General features: G+C 26.9%; 7 protein-coding genes across 7 annotated transcripts; all 7 read left to right on the top strand.

Annotated features, from left to right (window-relative positions):
- Positions 1-1,317: 1,317 nt before the first annotated feature.
- Positions 1,318-1,986, top strand: ENU1_162260 (hypothetical protein; the record flags this gene model as incomplete). Its single annotated transcript, XM_008860865.1, has 1 exon — positions 1,318-1,986. The coding sequence occupies one exon, from the start codon at positions 1,318-1,320 to the stop codon at positions 1,984-1,986; it is 669 nt and encodes a 222-aa protein (XP_008859087.1).
- Positions 1,987-2,626: 640 nt separating this feature from the next.
- ENU1_162250 (receptor protein kinase, putative) lies at positions 2,627-5,812 on the top strand (the record flags this gene model as incomplete). Its single annotated transcript, XM_008860864.1, has 1 exon — positions 2,627-5,812. One exon carries the CDS (start codon positions 2,627-2,629, stop codon positions 5,807-5,809), a length of 3,183 nt encoding a protein of 1,060 aa, XP_008859086.1. The 3' UTR covers positions 5,810-5,812.
- Positions 5,813-5,957: 145 nt separating this feature from the next.
- Positions 5,958-7,145, top strand: ENU1_162240 (lecithin:cholesterol acyltransferase domain containing protein; the record flags this gene model as incomplete). The annotated part of the gene is made up of 1 exon (XM_008860863.1): positions 5,958-7,145. The coding sequence occupies one exon, from the start codon at positions 5,958-5,960 to the stop codon at positions 7,143-7,145; it is 1,188 nt and encodes a 395-aa protein (XP_008859085.1).
- A 120-nt stretch (positions 7,146-7,265) lies between these two features.
- On the top strand, positions 7,266-11,378 carry ENU1_162230 (hypothetical protein; the record flags this gene model as incomplete). The annotated part of the gene is made up of 1 exon (XM_008860862.1): positions 7,266-11,378. The coding sequence occupies one exon, from the start codon at positions 7,266-7,268 to the stop codon at positions 11,376-11,378; it is 4,113 nt and encodes a 1,370-aa protein (XP_008859084.1).
- Positions 11,379-11,480: 102 nt separating this feature from the next.
- ENU1_162220 (LIM zinc finger domain containing protein) lies at positions 11,481-11,966 on the top strand (the record flags this gene model as incomplete). Its single annotated transcript, XM_008860861.1, has 1 exon — positions 11,481-11,966. The coding sequence occupies one exon, from the start codon at positions 11,481-11,483 to the stop codon at positions 11,964-11,966; it is 486 nt and encodes a 161-aa protein (XP_008859083.1).
- A 126-nt stretch (positions 11,967-12,092) lies between these two features.
- Positions 12,093-16,502, top strand: ENU1_162210 (villidin, putative; the record flags this gene model as incomplete). The annotated part of the gene is made up of 1 exon (XM_008860860.1): positions 12,093-16,502. One exon carries the CDS (start codon positions 12,093-12,095, stop codon positions 16,500-16,502), a length of 4,410 nt encoding a protein of 1,469 aa, XP_008859082.1.
- Positions 16,503-16,772: 270 nt separating this feature from the next.
- Positions 16,773-16,993, top strand: ENU1_162200 (hypothetical protein; the record flags this gene model as incomplete). Its single annotated transcript, XM_008860859.1, has 1 exon — positions 16,773-16,993. A coding segment is annotated over one exon (221 nt), but the record flags the coding sequence as incomplete, so codon positions are not given.
- Positions 16,994-17,054: the final 61 nt, after the last annotated feature.

Here is a 17,054-nt window from a genome sequence, read left to right as displayed (position 1 = left end):
AACTTATGAAAGAGAAGTTACTTTAAAAGTAAATAACAAAGGTTTCACTGAAACTCTTATGTTCCTTTCGTTAACTATTTAGTTAATATACAAACGTTGGATAGAATCAAGCTGGTCAAGAAATGGAGATTAGAAAATTGATAATATTATGAACAAACAATAAATTATATCCTTATTGTAAGTCATAAAAAATTCTTCTTTTTATGATTTGAAATATGGTTTACAAAAAAAATAAATTGATTAGTTTTATGCGTTGATGACGCCAACAACGTATTGTTTCAAGACATTACCAAAAGTCATTTTGACAAAGGTTTCTAATGAATTTGTATATTAAAAATATTTAGTTAAATAGTTAGTTGTTTTAACTAGACCAAAGCCAAAGTTATTCTTTTTGTTTAATACCAAGAATAAGGTATAAAATGAATTTTTATTGGTTGGGAGTTAAGAAGATAAAACAGAAAAAAAAGTTCAATTAATAAAAAGTGACTCAGTTTCATAGACTATTTACTATGTAAGTTGCGCCATTGAAAGTATCATATTGTCTAATGATAAAATCACGGGGGTAATTATTTTAAAGAATAAGTAGTAATAGTTGTTAATTAATTAAAGGTTGTTTGTCAATTATTTGAGTTTGTTGTTTGGAGGATTTGTCAAGAAAAGACAGATTGATAGTTGACCACCACCATCTGGTCCATTTGATTGGTTTTATTGAGTGCAATCAACAAAGAATAATGTTAATAATTTTTTAAGTGCTATTATTGTTTTTTTTTATATTATTGATTCTTTCGTTTTTGTTGTATTTGAAGAGATAAAAAAACCCACTGATGGAATGGTGTTGTGGTAATGGTAGTTAAAAGATATAAGCAAATAAAATACCACTCATTACAATAAACTGTCTCAACAACAGAAACAAATAACTCGTCATCTATCTTTCAATAATTTGGTTAATAATGAAGCATAAGAAGCTTCTGTATCTTGTGAGAGAAGAAAAAGGAAATTAAACTTCCGAAGGAGTGGTTCGTTATTCACAGATACAAAACAAAAATGAAAACTCAAAAAGCTAAAATTTAGGAAAAAGTGACGTTAGTTCAGATAAAAGAATATTGATTTAGAAAATAGGAATAATTGGGAGAATATTTGGAATGGTTTTTTAACGGAGATTTAAAAAATAAAAGAGACGTAAAACAATGAAACATATTAGAGAAAATAATGAAATAATCAGGTGGTTTTGTAGGATTATTATGAAGTTAACCAAAAAATATAACTTGGATTGAAAATGGAACTATAATAAACTTATTCCATATTGGTTCTTCAGAAATGTATTCACTAGAAAATATTGATGGAAATTCATCAGTTAAAGGACCTGTTCCTTGCCACTGTCTTCTATGTCAAAAAAGTGAAATATCAGAAGGGCAAGATTTAAAAATGAAAACCACTAAATTATGTGTGATGATTTTAAAATCACTTAAATTATTAAAACCAGAGAATGAATTCTTTTCATTAAAAAATGATATTAAAGAATTTATTACAAACCATTGGCCTATTCTATCTAAATTAAAACAATTTAAAACACCTAATTGGAGAAAGGCATTATTAGATGCATTTAATCATTGTAATTTAATTGAATCTGGTAAGGATGTATGTCATAATAGAGGATATTATAAACTAAAAGACCATTCTAAACAACAATCAGATAGTTTAACTTCTAAAGATATTAATCTATATGTAAAGAAAGAAGAAAGAAAAAAAGAGCCTTTAAAACAAGCTAAAAGTCATATTCAAGCTATTGACTATAAGTATGAAATCCTTGCATCTATAAGAACTCTTCAAAACCAAATTAACCATACAAATAGTCTTCTTGTAAATTGTATTACTCCATATATAGGAAATCCTTATAGTGGAGTTTCAGTTATTTATGGAATTGAAACAAACAACTACCATATTAACACATTAAATCAGTTACGAGATCAAATGTTTTATTCATAGTGGTTTTAATTTTATTGTAAGTATGCCTTTTATAATTTGTTTTTTTTTTTTGTTATTCTATTTTTTAAAATGTTTTTTCGCTTATTTCTCATTATTTTTAGATTATCGAATTGAATTTTCTTTCATTCTTCTATTTTCAATAACAAACACCGTTGATTATTCGATTTTCATAATGCTTGATTATGTCATATGAAATTTGTTCTATAAAAAGAATATAAATTCTAAAAAAACATGAAACCAAATCTCATAAATTAGGGATAGTGTTATTTTTTTTTTAAATTCACCCATTTTGTTGTTAAACTTTTATTCCAAATTAATTTCGTCTTATTTTTATAGGTTAATAATGAGTAACCTTTTTTTTACTTAAATTGCAAATAGTTTAGTACTACCAGATGTTCAACATAAAGAATTACTTTCCTCAATTTTTTTAAAAAAGACAATTAAAAAAATATTAACGATTTATGTGTTATAATAGGAATTTTTTTTTAATATCTGAAATCGGTTTGTAGTTTAAGAAAAATGTCAAAACATTTTTGTCTATAATTTTTTCTGACCATATTTAACTATTTTATAAAATACATGAAGCTATGAAATTATTTCAAAATTATGAACTTTATATTCATTATCCCATTAAAATTTAATGAACCTATTGATTATTTTATTATTATTCATTAAAAATGGGGTAACATTCAATTGTAGTGGTTCAGGATGTATTAATTGTATTGGAGATGAGTTATGTGAGAAATGTAAGGATGGATATGAACAAACAACGAGTTGTTTTAATTGTATGATTGTTAATCCTTTTCAAGCTTTTTCAGAATCAAACCCTCTTTATATGATGTTTAATTCTGAATGTCTTCAGGTAAATACAGAAAATGTTAAGAGATATTGGGATCCAAGAGGGGCAGAAGAATTAATTAAAAACAAAGAGATTCAATTTAAAATTACAAATACTATGATTCCTGCATTTGGAATTTGTGAGAATAAAGACACAAATAATAGATATAAATATGGTAAATACTTTCATTATACTATTCCTAAAAGTACTTCAACACAAAATTATCTTAACGTTCTTGTTAAAAGTGATACTCCATCAGTAAATTTTAGAATTGAAATTACCACTGATGAATTTGATCCAAATAAGTTAACTGACTCACCTAAATGTTTTGCTCTTTATGTTCTTGGAACATCAAAAACAGCTGGGTTTATTTCATTAAGAGTTCCACAAGAAGGAGGACATTATTATCTTTTTGTTGGAATGAAGAGAGGAGTTGATTGCACTTTAACTGTTTCAGTTGTAGATAATGAAATAATTAGTCCATATTATCAAGTAAAAGAAATTGATATTGATAGTTATGATGGAGAAATTTTGTCTCATACAGTTGACTTTTCATCTATAGGAACTTATGATTATTCTGTTTGTTCAAGTATTCCAATGGCATTAAAAATGATTAGACTCCATTTAAAAGGAAAAGTCAAACAAGGAATGAGATTATCAATAGAAAGTACAAATGGAGACGGTCAAATTTTTGAACATTCTCGTTGTGAATCAAAATTTGGTCCATGTAATTGTATTGAAGGATTCAGAACAAGAAGAGATATATGGTCGTTAAATGGACAACATGGAAATATATTTTCTGTTGATGAACATGAAGAACTTGGATGGTTTTCATTATTTACAACAGATGTTTTTATGAAAACTACCTTAGTTATGAAATATATTTGTCCAAATAATTGTAATCAAAATATTGGAGGGGGTCAATGTAGTACAATTCTTTCTCAATGCATTTGTACTGACGAGAGGTATGGAGGAGATGATTGTCATTTATTATGTTATTCAAAAGAACAATGGACTATATCTGATACTAATGGAAAGTGTAAATATGGAGTTGAAAATTGTGACACTTATTGTCAATGTCAAAATGATACAATTGCAGATCAATTCTATTGTGTAACTCAAGAATGTTGGAATTATAAAAGAAATGAAAGTTATAATGAAAATATAACATTTTGTGAGAGAGGATCTTCTCATTGCCTTCCTACCTGTGAATGTGAAAAAGGATATTCATTAATTGAAGGGTATTGTGTGAGTGATTTATGTGGAAATGGTGTTTATGATAATGGAGAAGAATGTGATGAAAAGGGGTATTGTACAAAATTTTGTACATGTGAAGAAGGTTATGAACAGGACATTAATGATTTAACTCATTGTGTTCATAAAGCAATTTCAATGACTGAATTAATATCAATTATAGTTGGAAGTATAATTTTATTATTTGCTATTGTAATTATTTTATGTAGTACTTTAATACTTATCTTTGCTAGAAATAATTATACAAGATTATCTGATATTCCATTTAAAGAAAAACAACTATATTATTATATTGATAAAACATTATTAAAAGAACAAAAAGATGGTAATAACTCTTCTTTTCATTTTGACCATATAACAATTACATTTGGATTAAAAAATAAAAATATTAAGTTAGAAGACACAAGATATGAAACATTTATTTTAAATAATACTTCAAATGAATTTATGTTATTTATTGTTCATATTCCAGATACTAACAAATTTACCTTTTATTCATATCCTCAAACTAAAATTATTCTTCCAAAAGCTAAACAAAAAATTATTTTATTTTTTACTGCTCATTGTACTACAACTATTGAAGGTTACAATCTTATTGTTAGTTGTTATCATTTTAATAATAAAGAAATTCTTTCTCAATTTGAAGAAATTATTAAAAATAAACATAGTTTAGATGAAAAAGAATTTAAATTATATTATGAAATGGTATATCAAATGAAATCTAGTTATTGTAATCTTATTATAAAAGGTGAAATCGAAACATCACTTCTAATTGACCAAGATGAATTATTAATAAATAAAGGAATAATTGAAGGATCAAAGAGAAGACACCTTGGATTATATCATAATATTCTTGTTTGTATTAAACAAATAAATTTAGACTCTTATCAACTTGAACAAAGACAAAAATTAAAAGCATTATTTCAACGTTCTACATCATTATTGAAGAATATTAGATCTCCTTATGTTGTATCAACAATTGGATATATTATGAATGAAGAGTCAATATCTATTATTAATGCACTTTATCCTCTTAGAAGTTTAGATTTATGTATGTATTATGAAAAAAGTAATATTGTATTACCTTATAAATTAAAATTAAAAATAATGAGAGATGTTGAATGTGGTTTACATTATCTTCATGAATCAAAACTACTTCATAATAACCTTAAACCATCAAACATTATTCTTAATTCTCTTTTTGATACAACAAATACAGTTGCCTTAATTACTGATTATCGTGTAACGAAAGAACTAAGTGAAGAAATGGAAAATTTTGGTTATTTTATTGGAAATCCAAAATATGATGCTCCAGAATTATATAATAATGTCTTTGTTCCTGAAAGTGATGTATTTTCTTTCTCTATTGTATTTTGGGAATTGTTTTATGGAATTCATGCATTTAGTGATTTAAAAACAACATATGAAATTAAATCTTCTATAATAGCTGGAAAACGTCCAGAATTGAAATTACCTATGCCACAAGAACTACAAAATTTACTCGAACAATGCTGGAATAATGACTATCATGAAAGACCATTATTTAACATTATTAACCCACAACTAACTAAATTAATTGACTCCAGTGAACAACATCAAGACTTAGACATTAATGTAACTACTCAAAAAATAAAAGATGTATTCGAAGAAAATATACATATATTTGAAAAACACGGAAAGAAAAAAACAATGATTTCTTTCAGTGAATATCAAAGAATTGAAGAAAAGTAATAATTTATTGTTTTATATCATCACTTTATCATTATCATTCTTATTTATAATATTTTATTCCTTTTTTTTTATTATCATTCACTCTTTTATATTTTATCACTTTCTTACCTTTTTAAATAACATCAAAAAGTTAATCTCTTATAATTCTATGTTGATATTATTCTTTATATTTATATGGTTTGATTTTACTCTTGCTTGCTCATCCAGATTTCCTATTGTTCTTGTCCCTGCTTTCATGTCTTCTTCTCTTCATATTAAATCTAATATCCCATCATCAGTTCAATTACCTTCTCATTGTCCTCATCAATTAGAAGGACAAATTTGGCTGAATTTAAAAGATGGAATTCCATTAAACAATACTCAATGTTTCTTTAAATATTTTACTCCATTTTGGAATAATTCAAATAAACAATTTGAATCACTTGATGGCGTTAAAATATATTACAAAGACTTTCCATCTATTGAAGGTATTTCTTCATTAGGACCAAAAGAAGAGCCAATTGTCCAAAGAGTATTACGAGTTTGGTATAAAATGATTCAGCATCTTAAAAGAATTGGTTATAAAGACAAAAAATCATTATTTGGACTTGGATACGATTGGAGATATGCTGACGTTAATTATAACAATTGGTCAAAAAAAGTGAAAGAAGTCATTGAATCAGCTTATATTCTTAACAACAAAAAAGTTATGATTGTTACACATAGTTTGGGTGGTCCAATGGCTTTGCAACTACTTTTCCAATTAGGTGATTCTTTTTGTGAGAAATATATTGAAAAGATTATTACTATCTCAGCTCCATTCATTGGAACAATAAAAGCATTAAGGTCTTTTTTATCAGGAGAAACAGAAGGTATTCCAGTTAATCCATTATCATTTAGAAATTTTGAAAGAAATATAGATAGTGTTTATCAATTAATGCCAAATTATCAATGGTGGAATGACACTATTCTTATCTTTAATGGAACATCATACTCAGCTTCTCAAATGAACCAAATACTAAATCTTATAAATGAAACAAAGGACTATGCATCTTTTGTTTATACAAATGCTATGAACAGATATCCAATAAACTGGACTCCTAAAGTTAAATTATATTGTCTCTATTCTTCTGGAATTGAAACAGAAGTCTTACTGAACTATTCTACTTCTTTTGACAATCAACCTATTCAAACTTTTGGTGATGGTGATGGTACTGTTCCTTTAAACTCACTATCTTTTTGCAAAACAATGAACTTAGAAGAGAGTATCAATATAGGGAAATACGACCACTTCGGTATTATCAAAGCTCAGAAAACCATTGACTATGTTATTGAACAAAGTTGTAAAACAACCTAATTTTTTTAATGTTTATTGTTCTATTTAATATAAATGTTTTATATAACATAAATTAAGTTTTTTTTTTTGATATTTTGAGAATAAAAAATTAAAAGTAAAAATCTGAAAAATTTGATTAGTATGATAGAAGTAAAAGACAAACCTACTTCCTTGTCAGATTTAAATGAAGAAACTATTCTAAAAAAAACTTTATTGAAAGAAATTGATAATTTGTATCACAAGAAAGAGGTTGATCCAACTATTCTTTCAAATATTGAGAATATTAAAGCAATTGTCAAAAACTATGAAAAACAAGTTGATAGTATTATGGAGCATGTTCTTCCTGTATTAGAAAAACGATTCCGATTAAAACCAATATTAGTTGATAGGTATGGAGAGACACATCGTCAAGATGTATTAAGACTATTTGTTCATTATAATAAGTCTTATTTTCAATTTATTGAGCATCCGTTGGGAAATGTTAAAAGTTTATATCTCCAACTTTTTAAGTTATATGATTTTACTGAAAGAAAATGTTATTATGGAGTAATTTTTATATTAAAATATATGATGATTCTTGATTTAATGAGGAGAAATATGATTATTGGAAATGTACGATTATTCAGAAGCACAACAAAATTTGTTAGTAGTATTGAAATAGTAAAACAAACAATTGAATTAGCATTTGAAACTCCATTACATGTTTATGACACTTTATGCAATTTTGGTTATTCTTTGACACAAGTACAATATCCCCAATATTGCATTCAATATAAGTTAAATGATTTAGACGATTTTATTTCAAGTGGAATTCAATTGAGTGTATTAGCAACGTATCTTGCTGATCAGAGATTAGGTATAACATCAACTATTATCAATTCTTTAGTACTTGATAATGATCAATTATTAACTCGAAGACAAGCTACTTCAAATATTAATCATTTAGTTGGATTCTTAAATACACTTGGAATGCCATTTAAAATTGGAGAGATTGCATTTTATGATTACTCTATATACGAAAGAGAAGATGGTGTAGTTTCATTATTTTTATTTGAATTTCTTCGTGTATTTCAATGTCAATTGGTCATTCCAATTCATGTTGTGTGTAATGAAATTAGTAGGATAGGTGAAACTAAAATTTCATTAAATTCGTCAAATGATATGTACGAAGCGTGGGTTAGCGTTATTGGCAATTGTTACAATAAGGTGTTTACTTATAATGAATTTGAATATTTCTTACCATATCTTTATATTATATGTTATTATAGTCATTTATCAATTCCTCCTTTATCACATAAAGGAGATGGGGAAAAAAGAAGAATTGAAATTATAAAAGCAATGCAACCTGGTTTAGAAATTCTTAATATTCCTAAACGAATATTTACAGATAAGATAAACAATTATGGAGATAAAACTTTTATTAATTATATTCTCTCATTTTTGTTTTATTTTATTCAAAAGAATGCAATAATTGATTGTGCTGCTAACTCAATTGGAAACGCATTAAAAAAATGTGTTGAAAGAAAAAAAATGAAGAAAGGAATGTTATTTATTTCATCCATATTCAATACCATTAATATTATAAAAGGAAAAGAAGATGAATATTTTTATAATCAAATTATGATAGGAACTAATTTGATTCAGCAAAATCACATTAAGGTGTTGTATGATGAAGAAATTAAACACACGGAAGAAGTTCAATGTATCATGAAAAAATTATTATTACAGAAACAAATGAAAGGAACTTGGAGTTGTATTAAAGAAGTACAAAGCATTTGTAGACAATACGTTATTCAAAACGAAAATAACAAATTAAAAAAAGAAATAAGAGAAATACAAAGTATTTATAAAGCAATGAATACTAAAGTGTATTACAACGAAATCTTAGAAAGTTGTTTAACTACTCAATCAAATGGTAGAGAAATGGAAAAAAGTCAAACTTGGAAAGAACAAATCGAAAGTAATAAAATAACTCAAAAAGAAATTAGGCGTTATGTTGATGAAATAAAATATATAAGAATTATTGAAGGAACTAAATCATTTGAAACAGTGTTTAAAGAAGAAATCTATAAAAGAGAGTTTAACAAACAAGTTAATAGCAATAAATTAGTTCAAAGTATTTTGAGAAGAAATCAGTCGTTCATGAGTTATGAAGGAATTATTAATAGTTGTATTGAGACACAAAAACATGCAAAAAGAATTGTTTATTGTACAAGATATGAAGAAATTTGCCAATCATCTGCTAATGTAGCAGATGCATTAAAACAAATATTACATTCTTCTGAATACGGATTTATAAAACGAGTATGTCCATTTGTGCAAAGTTATTACAGAAGTTTAATTCAAACTAAACAGATGAAAGAACGAATCAATAGTTGTATTCCTTTAGAAGGAATATTTAGAGGAATTAAGGAATATTACAATTATTCTGTAATAATTCAAAGTAATATTGATGTACAAAAAGAAAGTAGAAGAGCAATAAAACACAATAAGTACCAAGAAATTATTACTTCTGAACAAATTATTTGTTCCGTGCTAAGAAAAAAGAGAGACCATTTGGAATATTCACATCTTCAAGAACAATGCCAAATAGTCCAAGGACTATGCAGAAGAAGAATTTTTAAGGAACAATTTGATTGTATCAATATTCAAACTAGTTTAGTTCAAAGTGAAATGAAAAGAATTACTAAAAGCAGAATATTTAAAGAAATAGAGCAGGCATCTAAAGAGATGAGTGCATTTATCAAAACATATTCTATCACTTTAGAATTTATGATAAGAGTTAAAATGGCAGAAGAAGTTCAAGCTGTTATCAAAGGGAATAAGATTTTACACAAATACCTTCAGGTTGTTGAAAATATAAAAGAACCACAAAGTATTTGTAAACAAGTTGTTTATACAAATAAAATGAAAGATATAATTAATGGAATTAAATATATACAACAACATCACTATTTTGAAGAAATAAAAAGACAATGTATTAATGTACAAGCAATTATGAGAAAAATTAACATTCCACCATTTAAAGAAAATCGACTATCTTGTAAAAATGTTGAGCTCATTTGGAGATGTGAAATAAAACAAAGAGAATATAATAAACAAAGAAATAGTATTATCCAATGTCAAAGATGTGGAAAAGAAGCACTAAAAAGAAAAGAATATATCCAACTTATTCGAGCAAATGAAATTGTTCAAAGTTATTGGAGAAAAGTTATACAAAAACATGAACAAGAAGAAAGAGAATATTACTGTAGTGAAATACAAGGAATAATGAGAAATGTTATTGTTGAAAAAGATAAAGGATATGAATTAAGTAAATGGTATCAAGACTGTGAATATAAAAGATGTCTCACTAAGTACTGTATTCCTTTACAGGGGATTTGTAGACAAGTTATTGTAAAATATGGAGTTAATTTAGATGAAGAAATCATGCAATCTCTGTCATACTCATGTGAATTATATACTTTAATTCATAGTTCAGTATCTCTTAATGAAAAACAAAAGAAACAAAAAAGAATATCTGAATCGCCTAGTAAAATATTACAATCACCTTCACAAAGAATATTACCAAAAGAAATTATTATGAATTCAATTTATTTAAATAAAACTACAAGAATGTCATTTAATAGATTAGAGTATAACAAACGTATATTATATGAATATATCAGAAAATCCGAAAGAAGTATTATTGATATTGCATTTTCTAATATTAGAATGATCGAGAGAAAAAAATTAGAAGAAGTACAAATTGGAGCAAAACAACTATTTGAACAAATTAGATGTAGTGAATGGTTCAGAGTCATGTTTGTAAAATATCAATGTGTTTATCATATCCTTGATTTATTAAAAAGCAGTAATAAATCTCCACCTTATCTTGAGTTAGTAGAAAAGTCATGCATGATGCTTCACTTTTTAATTCGTGATAATTGTTCATTCAAATTATATAATAATCCTAATATGATAAAATCTACTATTGAAAGAATATCAGAAATCTTAAGAAATTTTATGGAAATAAAAATCTTAACGGAAGGAACTAAGGTATTTCTTTGTCTTGTTCAAAAACTTCCTGAAATAAAAATGTATTTAGTTGATGTTTGTCAAAGGCTTAATACTAAATTACCAGAAGTAGAACAAAAAGAAAAATTAGAAAAAAAGAAAGCAATGGATATTTCTGCTAAATTAAAGAAAGAATGCATTTATGAAGCAGCTTCACCACATATTAAAATATTAGTAGCTAAAGTACTTGGAAAATAAAAGAAATTAGATAATAAAAAACTTAATTTTATTTTAATAGAAATGTTTATTATAAAAAAGTTAAATAAAAAAAAGGAAATGAATTAATAGATTTGTAAAATAATGGAATGCTTTATATGCGGGAAAAGTACTGAACAAACTCCAAGTGTTGTGATTGAAAATAAAACGGTGTATGTTCATAAAGGTTGTTTTAGGTGTTCAGTGTGTGGGTGTAGATTAGATGGATATTTAATTAAAAACCATGAATTATGTTGTGTTGATTGTTACCAAAATCGTAATGTCAATGAAACGTGTCAAAAATGTGGAAAAATTATAACAGGAAAAATTGCACGAGTTGATGGTAAATTTTGGCATCCTCAATGTTTTATTTGTTCTCTTTGTAATAAGCCAATTGAAGGAGATTTTATTGAAAAAGGTCAACAACATATTTGTTTAAAATGTCATCGTAATGAAGTCCAAATAAAACCAATTTCATCTTCCCAAGACTTAACAAACTCATCAATAGAACCAAATACGTTAAGTGGAAGAACAGAAACAACTGATGAAAAAATGAAACCCAATGATATCACTAAAAACATTCAGTCATAAATTAAAACAAAACTAAATTTCATTTACTTCAAAAAAAGGTCTTTCGATTTTTTGGTTTTGTTTAGATTTTTTTTCAGAAGCATGTTTTAAAAATTTAACTTTGAAATTTTACTCTTTAATTATTTTATGGGGGAACAACAATCTATACCAATCGCTACTGACCAAACTAAAACTTATTTAGACATTAGTAATCAATTACTTCCTGAAGCTCCTAACCTTAATCAATTTCCTGGATTAAAAAATTTAAATTTATCACATAATCAAATGACATCAATTGACTCTTTAGTAACGTTATTAAATTTAACTAAATTAGATGTCAGTAATAATGAATTAGAACTAATTCCTGATTTGCTATATATTAATTTAACTCACTTACAAGATTTACAGGTAGAAAGTAATCAACTTCGTGTTCTTTCTCCATTAATTTGTTTTCTCACTTCATTAGTTAATCTGAATTTATCAAGAAATAAATTAGAACAAATTCCAGATCCAATTAGTTCATGTCATGAATTAACTTTATTAAATATAAGTTTTAATTCATTAAGAAATATTCCACCAACAATTATAGAATTACCTCAATTAAAAGCACTAATTTTAAATAATAATAACATCAACACTATTCCAAAAGGTATTGGAAAATGTACAGGATTAACTCTATTAAATCTTGGAGAAAATGAGATGCAAGAAGTACCTGATTATATTAAGACATGTACTAATTTAGTTAAATTATATCTAGATAATAATGATATTAGAAAAGTTACACCTTCCATTTCAAACTTAGTTTCATTAAAAGAACTCAATCTGAGATCGAATGGATTACAAAGACTTCCAATTGACCTTACTAAGCTTACTAATCTTAATATGTGTGATGTTGGTGATAATCAATTCAATGATAAATTCTTTGACACTGAACCAAGTATTACAAGTTTATTTAAATATTTATCAACACACTCATTTGTTTCTCTAACAAGAAAAGTTGCTTCTAAAACTGATAGAAGAAAACAAAGTCTTCAAACTCAATTAAAGATAAATCAAAGTAGTAAGAAAAAGATATTTAAAGAAGATGATATTTATATAAAGAAATTGTTATTGAGAATTAGTGAGAATGATGACTTTACTTATTGTAGAATAGTCAATTGTAAAGGAACAGAAATTAACCATAATGATGCTTATATTTATGATGACCTTAAATACATTTATGTTTGGATTGGTAAAAAGTGTAATGATTTTAAAAAGACTAAAGCCAAATCTGTTGCTTCGTTACTTAGTCAAGAAGAGTTAAGTGAAGTCATTTATATTGATTATACTGAACAAAAGAATGTCCATGATACTTTTCTTAATATTTTTAATGTTGATTCATTTGATGAAAATACATATGATAATGAAGAGTTATTTATTCAATACATTAATTCATTAAAAACATTTACATTTGAAGACAATGATATTGAAGTTGTTGTAGATGAAGTTCATGACGAAGTTTTGACTTCTGAATTATTACAGTCATCACGTTCACTTTTGATTGATACAGGTATTGATGTTTTTGTGTGGTGTGGACAATATAGTGATAATAATGAAAGAAATACTGCATTATTACAAGCAGAGTCATTACTCAGTTCAAGTGGAAGAAGAAAAGAGTTACTAAATTTTGTCCTTGAAGGCAATGAAACTTTAATATTCAAAGAATATTTCCATGATTTAGCCATTAAAGATGATATGGTTACTTCCAATACTACTGACTTCTCTGATGTTCTTCGATCACCTTCACCTTCTTCTTCTCGTTCTTCTCATATCAGAAGAACTTCTGGTAGTCATTTAAGAAATTCAGGTGACTTTTCATCAAGAAGTCCATCTCCATCTCCATTACAAACACCTAGAGTATTACCAAAGGAAGTTCAAGAAAAACCACTTATTCAAGAGGACCAAAAAGTTCCAGAAAAAGCTCCTATCAAAGATAAAGAAGAATTAAAAGTTACTGTTATAGGTCAAGTTATTAAGGATGAAACAAAACCCATAGAAAACATTGAAACTAAAAATGTTGAGAAAAAGACTGAACACACTGATAATGAAAAACATGAACAAACCAGTTCATTTGTAAATCAAACACCAATAACAATTGAAAATAATCTAGAGAATAAAAAAGAATTAAAAGAATCAACACAAAATGATAAATACAATATAAAAAAAGACTCTAAAAAAGAGAAAGAAAGCACAGAACCATCAAAAGGAAATAATGAATTAGCAACAAACCAAAAGAATTTGGACCAAATAGTTAATGAAGAAGATACTCAACTAATCAAAGTACCAAGAAGAACTGTTGTAAAGAAACGAGCAGCCGCAAGTAAAAATATTACTCAACTACAAAAAGACATTGGAGCAAAAACTGAACTAGAAGAAAAGAAGCAAGACCAACCAAAACAAATTTCATTTGATGATATTCTTCAACAAAGAGAAAAGTTCGTAGCAAAAAGAAATCAACAAAACATTAAAACTGAAGAAGATTACATTAATGCAGCAAATTCAATTACAGGTAATCCATTAGATCTTCCGAGATTATTCCAAATTAAAGGACAAAAACGACCATTTGTTAGACAAGTTGAATGTACATGGAAAAGTATGAATTCAGGAGATGCTTTTGTATATGACCCAGGAAAAGGGACTAGAGTCATTTATCATTGGCAAGGAAAGAAAAGTAATAGAATGGAGAAAGGAAAGGCTATGGATATTGCCAAAAGAATCAAAGACAAAGAACGTGTTGGATGTAGTCAATTACTTATTGAAGAAGGAAAGGAGCCGGAAGCTTTTTGGAAAGGATTACAAGGCCCACCAACACACCCAATACCTGAAGATGATGGAAAGATTGATACTGAAGCTGAAGTTCAAATCATTCAAAGAATTTGTTTATATTGGTTGAGATATGATGAAAGTACTGAAGAAGTTATTATGGAGAAAACTGTAGATATAAAGAATCATATATCCAAAGGGTTATTAGATGTGACTCAATGTTATTTATTAGACTGTGAAAATGAAATGTTTTTATGGTTAGGAAATAAGTGCCAAGTAAAAGTTAGACAACGCATTAATAAGTTTGTTGAATCGATGTACAATGAAAGAAAAAGTCTTGGATGGATGGCACCATTATATAAAGAATACCCAGGAGGGGAAGAAGTTATGTTCAAAGAACGCTTTTATGATTGGAATACACTACCAATAGGAAGTAAAGAAGATGTATCAAGTGGAAAAGGAATTGTCTATAAGAAGAGTCAAGGAATGACTAGTGAAGTTGATTTTAATAAAATGATGTTACCTGCTACAGAAAAAACAGAGGTTAAGATTGATGATGGTAAAGGAGATACTCAAATATGGAAAATTGATGGATTTAATAAAATAGAAATCAAACCTGAAGAAAAAGGAGTGTTATTTGAAGCAGAAAGTTATATTATTCTCTACCATTATAAAATTTGGGCAAAAGACATGTATTTGTTGTATTTTTGGCAAGGGAGAAGTTGTGCTGTTATTGATAAAGGAACAAGTGCAAGACTAACAGTTGATTTTCATAAGACATTAAAGAGTGATACAAAAGAAATGAGAGTTGTTCAAAATGTCGAAACAAGACATTTCCTTTCAATGTTTAATAATTCTTTAATAATTAGACAAGGAAAATATAAAAAAGAATTTGATTATAACAAAAAGTACTTATTTGATATTAGAGGAAAAGAAGAGCCTTTTATCAAAGCTATTGAAGTTGACGTACAACCAAATGCATTATGCAGTTATGGTGTATTTATTTTATTAACTCCTAAAACAAAATTTATTTGGAAAGGAAAATTTAGAAATGAGAAATACGTTGAATTTGCTGTTGGTCTTGGAAAAGTCCACCAATTTATGGAAAGAGAGCAATGTGTTGAAATTGAAGAAGGTAATGAAAGTGAAGAATTTATTCAAGCAATTGGAGGAAAATATGAAATTGATCAACCAACTCATATGTACGTTGATAGACTTTACCAATTGTCAACTACAAGTGGGGCTTTAAGGTGTGAAGAACACGTAAGGTTTTATCAAGACGATTTATATTCAAATGATGTAATGCTTCTAGACACAGTTGATGGGTTATATGTTTGGTTAGGAAGTAAATGTTCTGCTAATACTAAGAAGATGTCATTAAATACAGCACTAGAATTTGTAAAGAAAGGTAAGACACCTGAACTACAGAAAAGAATTGTTTATGCTATTCAAGATAAAAAAGAGCCATATGTTTTCACTAAATATTTTCAAGGATGGCAAAAGACTAAAGGCCAAGAATGTTCAATAAAAGGAAACATTTTATTAGCTGAAGAAGAGTACAAAAAATTCTTTATTAAATATTCATATGATGACCTTGTTAATAAGAAATTCCCAAAAGGAATTGATGAACAAGCCTTAGAGACTTATCTCACTGATGATGAATTTGCTAAAGTGTTTAATATGTCTCTAGACCAATTCAATACCTTACCTCTTTGGAAAAGAGAAAACCTAAAAAAAGCAAAGAAGCTTTATTAAGAATTATCACTCATTACTTATTTTTGTTTTGTTTTTGTCTGTTTTTTTAAATCTAATTCTTCAAAATGAACAATAACTCAGAAGAGATCTGTATTAAAAATCATTTTAAGAGTTTGGTGATTTACTAAAAAATAAGTTTTAAAGATCTTCCTATCATTTTTGGATTACATAAAAAACTAAAATGTAAAAGACGTTTATGAAAACAAGTCAAAGAAATTGCAAAAAATAAATTTTGAGATTTAATAAACGACGAACTTGAAAAGTAGAAGTATGTCAGACGAAGAGATTAGGAAACAAGAAGAAGAGCTTAAAAGATTACAAGAAGAAATGGACAAAGAGGATGCTGAGATGAGACAAATGGAAGAAGAAATACGTCAACAAGAAGAGGCGATTCGAATAGAAGAAGAAAGGCTTCAAAAAGAAATTGAAGAAGAAGAACGAAAAGCCCAAGAAGAAGATGAAAGGTTAAAAGAAGAAGAGGAGAGAGTTAGGTTAGAGGCAGAACAACTCCAAAAAGAAATTGAAGAAGAAGAAAGAAAAGCAAAAGAAGAA

This window comes from Entamoeba nuttalli, assembly GCF_000257125.1.
Source record: "Entamoeba nuttalli P19 unplaced genomic scaffold asmbl_6940, whole genome shotgun sequence".
NCBI classification, from domain to species: domain Eukaryota; phylum Evosea; order Mastigamoebida; family Endamoebidae; genus Entamoeba; species Entamoeba nuttalli.
The sequence above is the reverse complement of the archived record's forward strand: the minus strand, read 5'-3'. Positions and strand labels throughout refer to the sequence as shown.